The sequence below is a fragment of the Chenopodium album genome, chromosome 13, assembly GCF_948465745.1.
Source record: "Chenopodium album chromosome 13, dcCheAlbu1.1, whole genome shotgun sequence".
NCBI classification, from domain to species: domain Eukaryota; kingdom Viridiplantae; phylum Streptophyta; class Magnoliopsida; order Caryophyllales; family Amaranthaceae; genus Chenopodium; species Chenopodium album.
In genome coordinates this window covers 49,771,510-49,790,093 of record NC_137846.1, presented here as the reverse complement: position 1 = coordinate 49,790,093, position 18,584 = coordinate 49,771,510, and the positions used below count along the sequence as shown (strand labels likewise).

Sequence of the window (18,584 nt, the reverse complement as noted above, 5' to 3'; positions counted from 1 at the left end):
TCTCCAACAGCCTCAGTATACAATGATTCGTGGTATTCTATACATATTTTTGCGAGGTAACATACCATATATTCTGAAAATGATACTTCGTATATATTCCGCTCTTAAGTAAATTCTTTGGAGTTTCCCTCATGCAAAGGGTATCCTAATAAGCAATGGTTTCGACCTTTAACATAACACGAACACGATAATTTAAACATCAAACCGTCCACGAGTTATTAGAAGATCGCAAAATAAACAAAGATGAATATTCAAATCAGTATGTGTACTAAACATAGCATCATATCATCAAATGCCAATCCTCTCTTCCAGACCCTAGCTCAAATCAAAGATACAAAACCAACATAAATGATACAAAAATACATCGATCTAACCCAAATGAAACTCTGTACAAAGCCATATAGTGTGGCTTAGGATCATGTTTCAAATCCGAAACAAAAAAAAGAAGCCATTTCTCATTCACATTATCAGTGAATTTGTTCCATCTCTTTAGAAGTAAAAATGCCCTTAAACTTCTCTTCCGAAATCACAGATCTGGTGGAACGTCGAATTTCTGAGAGCCAAAGATATGATGGGAGCTGTTCTGCTGTACAAAGAGAGCCATACCACAGTTGTGGCTGATGAATGGCTCCCAAAGAGCAAAGTTAATAGTCCCTGAGATATTCTTCTTGGCAGAGGTGTCTTTGAGGGAGCATAGCTTCTCGAGCCTCCTAACGACAAAATCATTGGAGAGGAGTCTGCCTTTATTCTCCCCCTTTGGACAATCAGTCATCAATCCATTCTCGTACAATGCCACCATAACGTTAGCACCCTGATTGTCTATCTTCATCCGAATTTGTCCTGTGAATGTAACTTCTAAGGTTTCAGGTGTTGGTCTTTTGATGATTGCCTGCTCCACAGAAACGTATTATACTTTAGCTAAGCATCTATGCACAATATCAAGTTACTTACCATTGGAAGACCAATTTTAGTTCATAGTTTATACATTACTTTATGATATATTGATTCCAAACACATAGATGATGGTTTATACATGAAGGACCTAATCGATCATGACACAGTTATAATAAGACTCACAATACATATCACTTTTAGAAAGGTCGCGAAATGAGTATCATTGGTTAATTTGTCAAATGTACTTGTAAGGTAAGCACTAAGAGTCACGTCATCTCAACTACATTCAAAACATTAATTGTTATGTACTCCATAGCAAATTAACCCTCTTTCAGAGCTACATGTACCGGTTTGATCTAATGATTTCGATTTTGGTTATCTTACTTAATGTCTTGATAAGTACTTTGTGTGGAGTGTGGATACGCGATAGGCTAGTTAGCTTCATCTATAACAGAGGCGAAGGAAGCCAGGGGTTTCGACAAGGGCCCTGGCCTCCCATGGTCCAATTTCACTCATTAAGGCAACCTCATCCCGGTAATTTTGGATTCCTAGCTTTGTATGATGTTTGTCTCGTGTATTCACTTAAGGGTCGTAACACTCAACAACAGTGGCGGATTTAAGAATACATAGAGGTACAAGTTGCATAGTTGCATGTAAACTTCTATATTTAAAGTATGCATTATTAATAAAAGTTTATAACTAGCTAATCAAATAATATTCGTGCATGCAACTTAATCTTAACTGGCCTATATTGGCTATATACGAATTTTAAAAGAGAGAGGAAAAAAACAAAATTCTTATAGCATAAAGTTGACATTGCCTATTTGCCTTTAAGCATAACATGCACAGCATAAACAAGAGAATGTCCTCTATCTAAAATAGAATCATTTAATTAATTACTTGTAATTTATGTTGAAAGTAATTTAATTTGTTTGTTTCTAGTTTCTACGTTCGAGGACAATTACCAACCTAGCAGTAGTTCACCACAAACCTCCTATAAGGCTATAATCAATGATTCATGTAAACTAAGTTCACAATTTGACATATCTATTATATTAAACTCATCCAAATTACAACATAAACCAATCAATAAAAGGCATGTATATATAAATCCACACCTAACTTAAAAATATGAATAAATAATCATGAACCTATACAGACAGATAAATCAAAACTTGTTTGCAACACGTTTAATGCAGTATCATGTAAAACAACTTATTTGAGTAAAATTAGCTTATTTGACCAATATATACTAGCTTATTGACTATTAAATAAGCTAATTTAAGGTGTTTGGTGAGAAACTTATTTAAAGAGCTTATTCCACTAAATAAGCTCTCTTTGAAAAAGCTCCTTTTATTAACTTATTCATAAATATATGGTGAAATGACACTTAGACCCCTATTCAATTTAAAATTCTGCCTAAACTACCTACCCCACAATTAGTTTATTGGTCATTTCACATACTTAAATAACTTTAAGCTATTAGCTATTACCAAATAGTTTTATATAATCAGCTAATAAAATAAGCTAGTCAAAATCAGCTAATATAATCAGCTTCAGCTTTAAACTATTCACCAAACAAGGCCATGTTTATACATAAAAGCATGATTATAACCATCATTTGAAAGGCAAGAAAAAATAGAATTAGCAAATTAAAGACATAAATTAAAAAAAAAAAAATGAAATGAACAACTAACCTGAAAATTAGGGGAAGGAAATCTAGGAGCATTAGCAATATTAGAGAGAAGTTTATCCTCTTCATTACCAACACATTGGGACCCACCTTGTACCACAATTTGAGGGGTAAACATGGTATCAAGTTGTAAAGACTCAACATAGGCCTTTTGTCTAACAGTCCATTGACTTGACCCAAATGGATCTTTCCAGCCCATATAATCCCAATAATCCACATGAAAGCCCAATATAATTATGGGCTGGCCCAAACTAAAATCTCCTCGGCCCAATCTTGATATTACTAGCTCAGCTTCAGGAGATGTTTTACATCCTTGTGATGAAAATAGCTCCACCAATACAGGGCTGTCTCCGCCTCTTCTTTGCTCCTCCGCCGCCTCGTCCGCGGTTGCTGCGACGTCGTTTTTACCTCCTTTTGATGCTCGCCCTGATTTTCCGAAGCAGGAGATTAGCCGAGGAGCCATCACGAATTCAAAACGACCTCGTTTTGGCTCGTGAAAGAGAGGAGAGCAAGATTATAATATGATGATCTGATCAGAATCAATGGTTTTTTTTTTTTTTTTTTCTTTTAATAAAATGAAAAAATGGGAATGTAAGAAATGATATTTTTTATAAAAAAAAAAAAAAATCTTGGGTTTTCTTAGAAAGTGGGTTTTGGATTCTGTGAAATGTGGGTGGAGGATGAATTGTGAGGAGAAGAGAGAAATGAGGGCTTAAAGATGGAATATGAGAATAAAGGTCTTCAAATATTTTAAATCTTATTTTTAAATATATACTTTATTTATAATTATATGTACTATCTCCGTTTCTTCGTATAAAATATTCCTTAGTTGTACGTAATAAGAAACGGAGATAATATATACTTTTTGGAGCCGCATATGTTTAAAAAAGTTGAAAGGTTAATAATATAAACGCGATTTGATCTCAAGGTACCATTGATAAAGTTTAGATGCTCTGTTTTGGAGATTCTTGTTTTTGTACGTGTAATTTTGTTTGAGCTTGATTAAAAATGAAAAAAAATAGTAATATAGTATAGTATAATTAATTAAATTAAAAAAATGAAGTTGGGTAAGAGATTTGTTGGGGACACGACAGAGTCGGTGACACGTTCCAAGCAGTGGAAGGTGCAACAACACCATCGAAGTTGCGTTATTTTCTATGTTTTTTCAACTTTCTTATTATGGAAGACGGTGAGATTGGGGTATTTTAAAATTATGGATTAAATTATTAGTTAACCCTTTAATTGTGATAAAATGTTCAGCAAAGTCAGGATGGCCGAGTGGTCTAAGGCGCCAGACTCAAGTTCTGGTCTTCGAAAGAGGGCGTGGGTTCAAATCCCACTTCTGACATTTTTTTCATTTATTTTTTCCCAAATTGTTTCTATCTTTTTTTTTTTTCCAAAAAAATTATTTTAAACATTTAATTCAATTCATTTAAACCCTATTAAAATTTTCTCAATGTCTTGATTTTTTTTTTCAGAATCATATTTTTAACATTTTATTCAATTAATTTAGACCTTTAAAAAAAAACATTTTCTCATTCTCTTGAATTTGAAATTTTTATCAAATTCACCTAACATTGATAATTTTGTTAATTAAAAAATTGTTCACTTTACCTAGAACATTATCTCGCTCTCTTATTTTTCCTTAAATTTACTTAACTTCGATAGCCTTTTATTTTAATATAATCATCAAAACTAATTTTTTTGTCAAAAAAAATTACAATCGGTGTTTAAAACATCTCAATGGAAACTCATTCTTTTACTCCACATCATCGACGTTTGTATAGAATATAATTATAAACATTTATCAAATGACTTTTACCCATATCAACCTGATCTAAACAACCACCTTTATTCAGGTCAACATCATTGCACATTTGCACCACCTTGAGCTACCACTATATCAATTACCATATATAGCTTAATAGCTACTCCGTAATCCATATGGATCATGAATTCCCAGCCTAAAAGTCCGATGATCATGATGTGTTAGTTAATTAGGGTTGCCCATTACACACTTATCTTCATCACATAATTACATTCTCACTGTCTCACACAACGTACACATAAATATGTTAGTTAGAGTGCGTAATATATTGAAAATTGCGATAATATATCCATTTACATATGAATTAGAAAATGACATATCTTATTAAAATTAGGGCTTCTTTTTTTTTTATAAAAATAAAAAAATGTATATGATTGAAGTTCTTGAAAATGAAAATTGTAGAAACATCATTATGTAAATTGGCAACCACAAGAAAGCAACACTCAAATCCAAAGAACAATAATAATAATCCAACTCTCATTCGTTTTCATTACAAATTAAAAGACAAACCTAATATCCTACTCTTTTGTGCATGTAAAGAGACTTTTGAATCATTCCCTGACATAGAATCTGAATATTCTAGACTAACTATTATGTTTAGTGGTGTCCTTCTAGCTAAGAATTGAAGAACACACTTTCTTCGTTCTTTAGTAATTCTAACAAATTGTAATAAATTCCTCCTAGCTAAGATGAAAAATACTTTCTTCGTTCTTTAGTTATTCTAACAAATTGTAAATATATAACATTTTGAAAGTAATTATATCGAAACTAGTCCAACAAGAATATACACTAAATAATTTAAAAAGTGCATGGCTAAAAATCCATTCCAAATATGCCTAAGAAACAAAAAATTGATGTGGATTATAATCTTAACCTGCTGAAATAAAAAATTTATCCTAATTATTCTAATCTCAAGAAAAAAATATTTTTATTCTAGGAGTTTTTATTTATTTTTTATTTTTATTTATTTATTTATTAATAATTTTCTACTAATCGATTGAGTGACAAGTAACTTCATAATGAACCATGACATATTATTAGGGTCTGTTTTCATTGATTGAACTCAGCTGAACTGAACTGAATTGAACTGAACTGAATTGAGCTGAGCTGAACTAAACTGAAATGAAATGAATATTTTATAAGAGAAGGAAATTAGGAGCTGAGCTGAGCTGAGCTGAGCTGAGCTGAACTGAACTGAACTGAACTGAGCTTAACTAAACTGAAGTGAATTTCAACGTAAGAGAACAGACCCTTAATGTAATTGTATGAGTAAGGTCATTTTTCTAGCTAATTCTTAACCTAAATCATGCTAAAATATGTTTATATAAATCTTCATTTGGTATCGCGCACATGCATTTCTACATACTATGTACTTCAATTTTAAGTTATTACTATTGATTACATACCATAGCAATTAACTACGTGCTTTATACTTTATCTATATAAACGTGTCAATTAAAAGACAGTCGTCATAACCAATATCAGGAAAATACCGGGAGCAATCACATTGATCGAAATAGGCCATATATACCCTAGATAAATTGTATCTCATTAATCCATAACCATATATGACTTTGGATTGTATGATAAAAAAGAAAAAGGGCCCAAAACAAATTTGTCCTACACAAAGTACATAATTCTGTGTGTTTAATGGCCACAAGATAAAAGGGTCCCAAACACCCTACTCCCTCCTTCGGTTGACCCACTTAGAAGCAATTTAATCCTCTCTTTCATCACCCAAAAAGTACTCAATTTTAGACATTAAAAAGGTCTTCAAAAAGAGTCCTCTTGTTATTTTTCTAACTACTTTTCTAGCTTTCTAAGGCATATTTTTAACAACTTAATAAACCTAACCAAGGTAAATATGTTAGAAGGAAAGGCAGTTGTAGGAGAGACAGATATGCTACAAACAATGCAACAAGATGCCCTCAAATTGGCAGCAAAAGCCCTTGATTGCTATGATGTCACTGAGGCAACTGACATAGCTCGCTTCATCAAAAAGGTAAAACCATGACTTTACTATATCCTTAAAGTTGAAGGTACATGCATAATAATTTGAATAATGATTGGAAATGTTGCTCAATCATTATACTTCATGCAAAGTTATAGATATAAGCCTAAAGATTGGAGGTGGCAAATGTCTCATACCATATCAAACATTAATTAGAGGTAATTAATGTGGCGATGCTATAAGTGTAGTAGTGACAATGAGATATAGGGTTCAGCTTCGGATCTGAATTTATTGTCAATTAGTTTATTGCGAATTGATGAGCAATCAGTGGTTCATGGAGGCGGATGTACCATGCATAGAACATATAAGATAAAGTAAAAGGAACATGGTATAGAATTGTAAAGAACATATATATAAAGTGAAAAGAACATATTGTTAAAATGTAATGAACCTGATAAAAGAACATATAAGACATTTATTTAGAAAAAAAAAAAAAAGGCTATTAATAACAATGTATAGTACATGACACTATTTATAAAGAACACTATTAAATAATATTTTTTATCTCCGTGTTCTATGATTGTAAGTATAATGTATTTTTATTTGTGACATAATATTCATTGTTAATTGTACTGTGAAATGTTCTTTAAATTTTGTCTTTATATTATGGTGGATGAATATAAATGATGTTCATTACGTAATATTATCATGTTCTTTATTAATGTTATGGATGTTCTTTAGATATACAAAAAAAAAAAAAACATAAAAACATGATGTTATTTGTAAAATAGATATATGTTTTTTACAAAACAGTTATATGTTCCTTAAAAAAAACAACTATAGGTTCATTCTTCCACAAAGAAAATTTCAATTGATGAGACTTTGGAGAACTTTATTGATTTGAGTGGAATTTTAAACATTTTGATCTGGTCACACAATGAGTTACAATACTATGAGTCTATGACTATGTGAGTGGTTCAAATTCGGATCATATATATTTGGTTTTTATCAATTAACTTATTGTAGTATATAAATTTCTAACATTAATGAGATTTTGGACAACTTAATTTTTACAATTTGAATTAGAATTAAATAGTTGTATTGTGATATACTATGTTTTTTTTTTCTTCGGATTTTTCACCAAATGCTCTTGAGTTATTTTTTTATTCAATCACCATATACCTATAATAATTTTCAAGTTCACCAAATACACTTGAGTTTCACAAAATTGTCACCAAATGCCCTTAATGACTGAAGGAGTTAAGGCTAATTATGTCATGTGGCGACTTCTAATTGGTTCGTTTTTATAATAATTTTATTTAACAAAAAAAGTTAAAAAAAAATAAATTAAAAAAAAACCAAACCCAGACACTCTCCTCACCACACCACCACCCTCACGGCAGCCTATTCCCTTGCCCCCTATCCCCACTGAAGGCACCAACACCGGTAGCCACCCTCCCTCCCCTTATTTCATTCCATTGCCGCCCCTATCCTTCCCAAAAACACCTTCCCTCTACCCTAAAACCCTAACCCACACTCGAAAAAACCCAGTGCTAGGCTAACTTTGTCAATTAACTTAACTGAGCCGAAAACCTTTGCCGGCAGCCAGGTTCCATCCCCCACGTCACCGGCTCGCCGCCGCTCACCTTAGCCAAAGACCACCACCCCCGAAATTCTTAAACCCCAAAATTAGGAGTGAAAGTTCGGTTTGCGGTTTGGATTATAGCCAAAACCGAATCCAATTCGATTAATTCGGTTTTGGAAATCTCAGTCCGAATCCAAATCGAATTAAGATTCAATCCAATTCAAACCAAACCGATTTATTTCGGTTTTTCAAATTAGAATCCAATCCAAAGTGGAATTTGTTCTCTTCTTTTACAACATTCAAACCCGAAACCCGAACTTCACCCAGAAAATTCCTACAATTACCAACCTTTTCTTGTTAACTACATTCTTTGTTAGAGATTAAGATATTGAGAGAGGAAAATTGAGAATTAGGGGTTTTTTTTTTTGTTTATATATGAAAGGGGAAAGTGGTTGGATACTTTGAAAAAGAAAATTGGGCTTAAAGTAATGGGTCGAAATTCGGTTTACGATTTTTTAAAACCTCAAATCGAATCCAATCCGTAATCCATATATTTTAATTTTTCCAAACCGATTCAATCCAAATTAAACAAAAAATCCAAACGAAATTACTAATTCGGTTTTGTTTTCGGTTCGGTTTGGTTTTAATCCGCATTACTTTCACCCCTACCCAAAATCGAAACCCCAAACATTAACATCGAAGGTTTCGATTTTGGGTTTTTTTTCATTTTGGGGTTTGGCGTGATGGTTCGGGGGTGGTTGGGGGAGGTGCGGTTTAGGTTTGTCGGCATGGGGATGGGAATTTCGACACCAGCGGTGGGGGGAGCAAGGATTTCGAGGGAAAGATGAGGGGTTTTTAGGATTGTGGAATGGTGGTTCATTGGTGACGGCTGGTGCGGTGACGGATTCAGGGTGGCGGTGGTTTACGTCGGGTTTAGGATGGCGCCGACGCCGACGGGTGGTGGCTGGGGCTGGGTTGTGGTTGTGGTGGGTGGGTTAGTTTTTTTTTTTTTTTTTTTGATAATTAATTAAGTTATTATTTTAAAATTTAAATAATATAAATGGCAATCAATCATAGGCTACCACGTGGCAAATTTAGCCGTGACGACTAACGCAGTTAACATCCTTTAGTTATTTGGGCATTTTGTATTTTTTTGTAAAACTCAGGGAAATCTGGTGAATTTGAAAACTGACATGGATATATAGTGAGTAAAAAAATAACTTAAGGGCATTTGGTGAAAAATCCGTTCTTTTTTCATAAGGTTTTTTTTACGTTAAATTGATTTAACTAGCATAATGAAAAAATATAATAAATTAGATAATGTAACAATATTATTAGAAGATAACAACTACACGTGTCAACAAAACATTGGTCACCAAACTACCAAAGTGAACAAACAATTATATATAATGTTGGAACCAAAACATAATGACCAATTAAAGTGGGATGTATGTGTTGGGGATTTTGTGTTTAACAAGGGTCACAAAGAAAGCAAATAAAATAAACTGGTAAAATCTTCGAGGTGTGAACGGGATCACTTTCCCAAAAGTATAATTCCGACCCTATAATACAACCTGGTATCACGGAAATTTACTTAGGAGATACAATGATGAAGAACAATTGCAATCACACGTTACAATACAATGTAGATAAGTGTATGTGATTTGTGATGATGATCATTAGAGAATCTTTGCAAAACAAGAGAAAAATGAAAGAGGTTATTGTTCGTACTTTTTCATTACCCCCAACTTTCATCACATATTAGATAATATATATATATACAAGAGCATACCCACGTGAATAACCGTCAAACGCACACAACATCAAACCCAGAAAACGTTTGGGCCCGATCGGGCTAACAACCACCCGATCGGGCAGAAGAATTCCAGCAACAAACATGTGCGTGCGGGCCCGATCGGGTGGCTCGATCTGGCGGCTGATCGTCAATTCTTCACCTTGCACATGCGCCAGATCGAATGGTGGTGGCCCGATCGGGCGGCGATTCAGTGAGATTCACCCTCACTTTCGCGATCGATCGGGCTGCCATAGCTCGATCTGGCGGCTTTAATGGTGTTTTCAACTCCCTTGGTTTGCTCTTATTATTTGATTAATTAATTGCAACACCTTTGCCTAATTAATCTAATTAAACAACATGAATTTTGTCACCAATACTCTAAATATTTCAACAATCCTGCCCTATTTAGAGTATTAAAATTGACTCATTGCAAAATAACATCATCATCACAAAACAATCTCATGCATAAATGAAAGTGTACAAAGACTTGAACTACCACTTAGTGCAACATACAATTCAAGAATCTGTATCCATTTGGTATCGTAAAACGTTTGAACCAAAAGCGACACATATTGGATACTTGAAGATGTTACACACACAAGATTAATTACTTAAATACATATTAATTTGACACTATAAGCCATGTGTCCATATCCATTCATAAGTACATCAAAGCTATGCCCCAATAGCTTCTTGAAGCGGCTAAACTTCGTACTCATATAGGTAGACTTTCCAAATATGCTCCTATGACCAAGTAGTATCAGGAATTCTATTAAGTTAAAACAACCTCTTTTCATCACAGTAAAACTGAAACTTAACCTTGGATAATAAACAAGTTCCCAATCATCAAATAAGAGAATTGATCTCATTGAACTTAAGACCCAACGTCTTATTGGGCGTTAAGTTGAGATTTTCCTAATTGTGATTACAATGGGGCTCCAATCTAAAATGATTGTCATCCTTTTATTAACATCTCTAACCCATGCCTTTTAAACAATCGGCGAGACTAAACTTCGTACGAAAATAAACAATAGTTTTTAACACTATCCTTGTTAAGTCCTTGGATGTAACTATAATTTTATAATTTTACACTTGGCTATATGCCTTAGCCAAATTTACATTGTTATCCCAATAATTCATCACTATTAGTGATATTGGCTTTTGCAACAAAGAAATCTCGTCATGCATTAAAACCCTTAACCATTATGCTTCTTTACCAGTGGAATGTAATGCAATGACCTCCAATGTCTTATAGAACGCACAATGCAAGTTAATTTGCTTCTTTGATTCCCATTACATGACACCTCCTCCATATGGGAATACCCATCCACTTGTGAATGAACAATCGCTATTTGAGATCCAACTTGCATCCGAATATCCTTCAATAACGGAAGGATACCCACTAAACCACAAGCCATAATCCACGATTTTCAACAAGTACTTCAACAAATAATAACCGTTTGCCAACATAGCATTCTAGAATTACTAGTGAACCTACTCAATTGACCAATCACATAAGCGATATTCGCCTACTTACATAGCTTTTGTCTGATATATGCATATATACCCTTTTGTAACCAAGAGTATAAACTCATAATCACAAAGAGATTATAATTATCCATATAACTTGAATAAATTTCACAAATAATATCAACAAACACTTCATTATACTGCTATCACCATAGAGGCATAAAATATCATCAATAATTAAATTAAACATTGATCAATTACAATAATTTCAATACAAAATCCATGTCATAGACCATGACACTCATTGCATACCTTTATTCTATTTCACCATAAAATATTCATTATTATTAATCAACCATTCTTAGCTTGACATATAACTCATAACCATCTAAACCAAGGAATTATATATTCATGATTAATTCACTATAACTACAACGTAATTTATCATTGCAGTTTCATTATTCTATTATACCATAGAATAAAAACTTGCATCAAATTAATCATCAATTTAACATAAGTCATTATTACTTTTATATCAAGACAACAAGGCATTAATAAACCTAATAATTATAACATATTAATCACAAGATTATACTTGCCATGATATACAATACCATCACATCACAAAGTGACATATACCTTTGTCAATAATTAAATTACTACTTGATTTAATTCATGCATGTAAACTTACAATCACAAATAAACCAAAACAAGGTCATTCAACCTTTCACGAATAAGTACCATGGAGTAACACATTATTAGACCACACATAATTCATCATACATGAGTAACCGCTATAAATAACTGCCATACATGAAATGACATCATTTAGGCCATACAAAGTACAAACTATCAACTGACAACCCATGTAACAAGATGAAATAATACATACTTTGTATAAAAAATCATGGCTATTAAACCGTCCATACACAACAAGCATTAACCGTCTATATAGCAAATGTATTAACAATACCCAGAAAAACATCTTAAGTATCTTATTATCAATGTAAAAATAAACAGTAATTCACACCCATTTCATGAACTATAATAATACTTAGTTCATCCATTAACAATGTTAAATTACATGGTTTTAACCAACCATCATGATTTTTACCAATCATCTTTAATGGCATAAAAATTACATGACAGCATATCTCTAATAATAACCAAGACACAATCAATAAACTTAGATTAATTAAACATGTCAAGAATTAACCATAGAGATAAATAATCAGACATATAAATATATATTAATCACAAATAAGAAACCTCTTACTTGAATGGAGTGACTTTGATCATACAAATGACTAGAGAAAACCTTCCATCAAACCTTTTTTCTTGTAATCCCACAAGAAATATCACCATATTCGTTTCCATCTCCATACCAAGATCTACACCCTCTACTTCTGGAAATTTGTCATCATTTCCTTCACATTTGCCATCTTTGTAGAGATTATACTTTTGGATTGTTGGGGATTTTGTGTTTAACAAGGGTCACAAAGAAAGCAAGTAAAATAAACTTGTAAAATCTTCGAGGCGTGAACGGGATCACTTTCCCAAAAGTATAATTCCGACCCTATAATACAACCGGGTATCACGGAAATTTACTTAGGAGATACAATGATGAAGAATAATTGCAATCACAAGTAGGATGATTACAATACAATGTAGATAAGTGTATGTGATTTGTGATGATGATCATTAGAGAATCTTTGCAAAACAAGAGAAAAATGAAAGAAGTTACTATTCGTACTTTTTCATTACCCCCAACTTTCATCACATATTAGATAATACTTCCTCCGTTCTATTAATATTGCAACAAGGAGAAAATTACGCATCCCAATGCACCTTTTATATGCTAAATATCTATAATTGTGTAAGAGTAAAAATTATAAAAAGTTGATATTGTGAAAGTATTTTATGAGATGAATCCAACAAGATCTCACACGACTATATTTTGCTTAACGTATAAATCATAATATATGGTCAAACAAGAGTGTTGAATAGTGCAAAAAGTCCATTGTTGCAATATTAACAGAACGGATGAATTATATATACAAGAGCATACCCACGTGAATAACCGTCAAACGCAAACAACATCAAACCCAAAAAACGTTCGGGCCCGATCGGGCTAACAACCACCAGATCGGGCGGAAGAATTATAGCAACAAACATGTGCGTGCGGGCCCGATTGAGCGGTTGTGGCTCGATCTGGCAGCTGATCGTCAATTCTTCACCTCGCACACGCGCCCGATCGAATGGTGGTGGCCCGATCGGGCGGCGATTCAGTGAGATTCACCCTAACGCTCGCGCTCGATCAGGCTGCCATAGCTCGATCTGGCGGCTTTAATGGAGTTCTCAACTCCCTTGGTTTGCTCTTATTATTTGATTAATTAATTGCAACACCTTTGCCTAAGCAATCTAATTAAACAACATGAATTTTGTCACCAATACTCTAAATATTTCAACAGTATGTAATTGACATGCAGGAATTTGATAATGTGTATGGAAGTGGGTGGCAATGCATAGTAGGGACAGATTTTGGTTCATTTGTAACACATTGTCATGGATGTTTCATTTACTTTTGCATTGGAAGCTTAGCTTTTTTGCTCTTTAAGGGTTAGACTGCTCCTCAAGCTGAGACTACCAAGTTGTCATCCTTTGATTCTACCGCTAAAGCTTGAAACTTGTTCACTCTTTTAGTCTTTTCTTTCTATATGTAATTTTGTCAATATGTCAATGTTTGTATATTTTTAATTTGTGAATTCGTGTAGGGAATTTTGATTTGTTTGTAATCATTGTAAATCATTTAATTTGTTGTATATTTGGTACAATCAATTTCGGAAAACAAATTGTTTGTCATTTGTAACGCATTACTTGGTGTTTAAGATAAAGTTAATCATTTTAGCCCGAAATGATTGTGGTCCAAGCATTGATTTTCCCTTGAGGGCCTTGACTCTCATTCCTCAAACGGTCCAATATTTGATTTTAAGTTCGGCCCATAATCAGCTCTTGTTTAAGAGTATGTCCTATAATAATACTAGTACTAGATGTAAGCCTGTGCGATGCACGGTTTTTAAATATTTCATTTTGTATATTTTCTTTTGTAATTTCTTAATATTTTTTGTTTTTATTTTCTATTTTATTATTTTAACATTAATTTAAGGTAAAATATTTTGTTAAGTTTTAAATTATATATTCTTATTCAAACTTTATGTATATAGAACTTGAATATATAAATTTAAATAAATATTATCTTATTCATCGGATAGTTAGATAAAATTATTAAATCAAAATATATTTTTTAATTTCTAATTATTTGTTAAAATAATATAAATCCTAATGTAAAAGATATTTTTTGTTTTTTTTTTCATAATTTAAATATTAAATTACTATTTTTTGTTTTCAATTCTCAAATTTCATTTGTTAATTTTTTCTTAAATGGCGACTGAAAATTAAAATTCTAAATTAATATATAATCTAATTTTTCATTGGTCGAAATATTACTTTTGCTTATGTGGTGTGCGATGCACGAATTTTTATATACATTTTGTATATAAATATTTTTTTGATGATCTCTTAATTTTTTTTCTTGCATTATAAGTTTTAAAATTTTGTAAGAAAGTATCATATCATCAGATATTTACATAAAACCATTAACATCAAATGATAATTTATATTTTTTAAATATCAAAATATAATTTTTAGTTTTTTAAATAATATAAATCCTAATATCTAAAGATAATTTTTAGTTTTGTAACAAATAAAAATGATAAAATTTAGTGTTCTTAAATAATTAAAATCCTAATAAATTACTATTCGTCATTTTTACCTACGTGGCAAAAATTTAAAATTTCATTCGTCACTTTTGTTTAGGTGGCGAGTGATTTTTTTAATTTTAAAATAAAATAAAAATCTAATTTTTAATTGGTCGATAATATACCTTATAAAAGATTTTTTTTATTCATAATTTAAATCTTAAATTACTATTTTTTGTTTTCAATTCTCAAATTTCATTTGTTAATTTTTTGTTAAATGGCGACTGAAAATTAAAATTCTAAATTAATATATAAATCTAATTTTTCATTGGTCAAAATAAAACTTTTGCTTATGCGGCGTGCGATGCACGAATTTTTATATACATTTTGTATATAAATTTTTTTTGGCGATCTCTTAATTTTTTTCTTGCATTATAAGTTTTAAAATTTTGTATGAAAGTATCATATCATCAGATATTTATATAAAACCATTAACATAAAATCATAATTTATATTTTTTTATATATCAAAATATAATTTTTAGTTTTTTAAATAATATAATCCTAATATCTAAAGATAATTTTTAGTTTTGTAACAAATAAAAATGATAAAATTTAGTGTTCTTAAATAATTAAAATCCTAATAAATTACTATTCGTCGTTTTTACCTACGTGGCAAAATTTTAAAATTTCATTCGTCACTTTTGTTTAGGTGGCGAGTGATTTTTTTAATTCTAAAATAAAATAGAAATCTAATTTTTAATTGGTCGAAAATATGTCTATTCTTATGTGGCGCTCCCAATGCTCTCCAAAAATGCCTATTTTACAAGGATTTTCTTACAGTTTTGACTTGAGAGAACGCACATGACAATCCATACTACCTATTCTTAAGGTCTCATCCCTCCTATTTTGAGTCGAATGAAAATAAAGAGGCATAAAAACTTATAAGAATATTGCAAATATTATTTGTATATTAAAATCTTATTATTAGATTTGTATATATTCCCTGCATCAAACTCACAATAACAGTGTAATTTAAACTACTCCAATCTTTGTGATAATCAGATAGAAGGATTATTTACATAATTCTTCTAAATCATCGACTGGCCTCACAATTTTTAGGCTATCCTAATCAAACTGTGCTGCTGTCAGGAACCTTCTGAATTTCCAAGTGTTCCTGATGTGCCAAGTCGTAAGTTGTATGGAGACCAAAGAGTACATAGTAGATCAACATTACAGCAGTACAAATGCCAAATCTAATGAAAGCTTCAGCCCTTAATGAACCCATCAGAAACACATTGATGGCGATAGATAAGGATGGAAGCCACGGGACCAAAGGAACACCCCAGACCTTTGATGTACGCTGTTGAGGCAGCTTGAGTGCTATACCCATGGTTGCCAATAACCAACACGGGACTGTTATAGTATACGCTAACCAACCTTTAGGATTTGAACTCCAATAAGCTGCACTGCCTATCGAAGCAGCAATGATGATCAGCAATAAACCAATTAGTGTCCTCAGATTTTTGTGACTGGTGACACCTTTCACGTAGTACCTTCTCACGAGGAGTGCTACCGCCATCATCATGAAGATAAACAAAGTGCTGATAGATAACAAGCTTGACAATGTGTCTAAGCTTGAGAAGAATGCAAAGCTGGCACTTAATATGGTTGTTAAGAGTGTGGCATTTATAGGAGTGCCTGTTTTCGGGTGTACAAAAGCAAATACTGGTGGGATCATGTGTGCTCGTGCTATATGAGTCATGTATCGGGCTTGGCCTAGTGATCCCACCAGTAGTACTGTTGTCATTCCCTTTAGTGCACCAAGAGCTACCAGCGGCTTTGCCCACTTCAATCCCACACTCTGGAACGCCAGTGAGTATGCTGCATCAGGGTCTATACTTGAGTAAGGCTGCATCATGCTCAGTGAAAGAGCCATCAAGCAGTATATCACTATGATACAGGACATAGACCCGAGTAATCCTATTGGTATATCTACTGCTGGGTTTCTTGTTTCCTCGGCCAGGTTGGCTATTGTATCGAATCCACCATAAGCAAAGTAGATGATTGCAGCTGCCTGAAAGATCCCTTTTACTCCATAGGGAAGAAATGGGGTCATATTTGATGTTTTTCCGTGTAAAAGTCCTGCAATGATCACAAAGAATATCACAGCAGTGTTTATTGCTGATGCAATCCAGTTAAAGATGGAAGTTTTCCGAGTACTGATGATAGCGATTGTAGACGAAATTATAAGAACTCCAACTGCAATAGGATCCAACATGTTGAACCCTTGAGAAAGATCAGTATGAATCCTTAAAGAATTCGGCTGAAGATTCAACAAAGTTGTGAAATAAGAGGTCCAACCTCTTGCAACTGCTGCACTCCCAACAATTCCTTCTAACAGAATGTTACCTGCTGCTACGAATGCAGCAAAATCTCCCAATTCTATTCTCAGATAAGCAAATGAACCACCTGCGACGGGAATCTCTACCGCGAATTCTGTATAGCAGAACACAGAAAGCATTGCTGAGAAACCTGAAACCAAATAAGACATGACAATAGCTGGTCCAGCATCATCATGGGCTTCTTTGCCTGTAAGAACAAATATTCCTGCACCGATCACTGATCCAAACCCGAACCAGATTAAATCCCACCAATTCAGGCAACGCTTCATATCGTTCTTACTCTGCTGTCGAATATCACCAAGCTCATTCGCATCATTTGAACAACTCATAAGACGGTCTGTGAACCGGTGGCACGTCTGCGAGACTGCAGATCTGTAGGCACCCCAGTTTTTAAAGGACTCTCCTGGGAAAAAATCAGTCTTACTCATTTTCCAGTAACTTTGTGGGTTTGCAGTGTCAGATTCACTTAGATTAGCCATTTTTTTCTAAGTAAGAATGTTCTTTTGGCAACAATGAAATAAGGAATTGTAGAATTAGTAGTAGTACGCAGTTGTTGACTTTAAAGTTTTTGGACTATAAGTTTGTGAACCAGATTCATTTGCATTTTAGCAACATCAAATCAAGATAAGGGTATATTTTTCTTGAGTTTGATTGCATATCAAGTTAATCTTTTCTTGAATTTAAGAAATTATCACATTGTCAGTTAAGGTCTGTGTCCTGTATGTGTAATCAATTTCTGGCACTGTTCATTTGTTTGGTCCTTTTACTCATTGCCATGTGCTTCAGTACAATAAGAATTTGGAAGGGGAAGTTAATTCCATCGCCTACTTTTACAAGGAATTAATTTTAATCAGCAAGTCTATAAATAAAAAATTTATTACTCCCTCCCAAATCACTCTTAATCCATATTGCTTTAACTCAACAAAAGGCAACATTTTTCGAAGCATACAGAGGGTTGCAATGATATCATATTATCATCAAGTTTTGTTTCAAAAAAAAAAATAAAAATATTATCATCAACTTTTAACCAATTTTTTAATTAATTAATAAATAAAAGGAAAAATTAGAAAAAATAATCCCAACTTTCATCAATTTTGGTATAATAATCCCAATTTTGGATTATTCTGGAATAATCCGAACTTTAGGAGGTCTTCATTTTCTTCAGTCCCAAACCGGTCAACGAGAGTTAACAACCTTTAATAAGAG

At 32.7% G+C, this 18,584-nt stretch overlaps 1 protein-coding gene, 1 long non-coding RNA gene, 1 other non-coding gene and 1 pseudogene across 3 annotated transcripts; 2 read left to right on the top strand and 2 right to left on the bottom strand.

The window, feature by feature from the left end:
* Positions 1-234: 234 nt before the first annotated feature.
* On the bottom strand, positions 235-3,345 carry LOC145576811 (uncharacterized). The gene is made up of 2 exons (XM_081634516.1): positions 2,592-3,345; positions 235-889 (listed from the first exon to the last, which is right to left on the bottom strand). Exons 1-2 carry the CDS (start codon positions 3,048-3,050, stop codon positions 527-529), a joined length of 822 nt encoding a protein of 273 aa, XP_081490642.1. The 5' UTR covers positions 3,051-3,345; the 3' UTR covers positions 235-526.
* A 506-nt stretch (positions 3,346-3,851) lies between these two features.
* Positions 3,852-3,935, top strand: TRNAL-CAA (transfer RNA leucine (anticodon CAA)). The gene has a single exon. It is a non-coding gene; the product is annotated as a tRNA-Leu (tRNA).
* Positions 3,936-6,279: 2,344 nt separating this feature from the next.
* Positions 6,280-14,038, top strand: LOC145574892 (uncharacterized). Its single transcript, XR_014098213.1, has 2 exons — positions 6,280-6,417; positions 13,688-14,038. It is a non-coding gene; the product is annotated as an uncharacterized LOC145574892 (long non-coding RNA).
* A 1,921-nt stretch (positions 14,039-15,959) lies between these two features.
* On the bottom strand, positions 15,960-17,918 carry LOC145576809 (cationic amino acid transporter 5 pseudogene; annotated as a pseudogene).
* Positions 17,919-18,584: the final 666 nt, after the last annotated feature.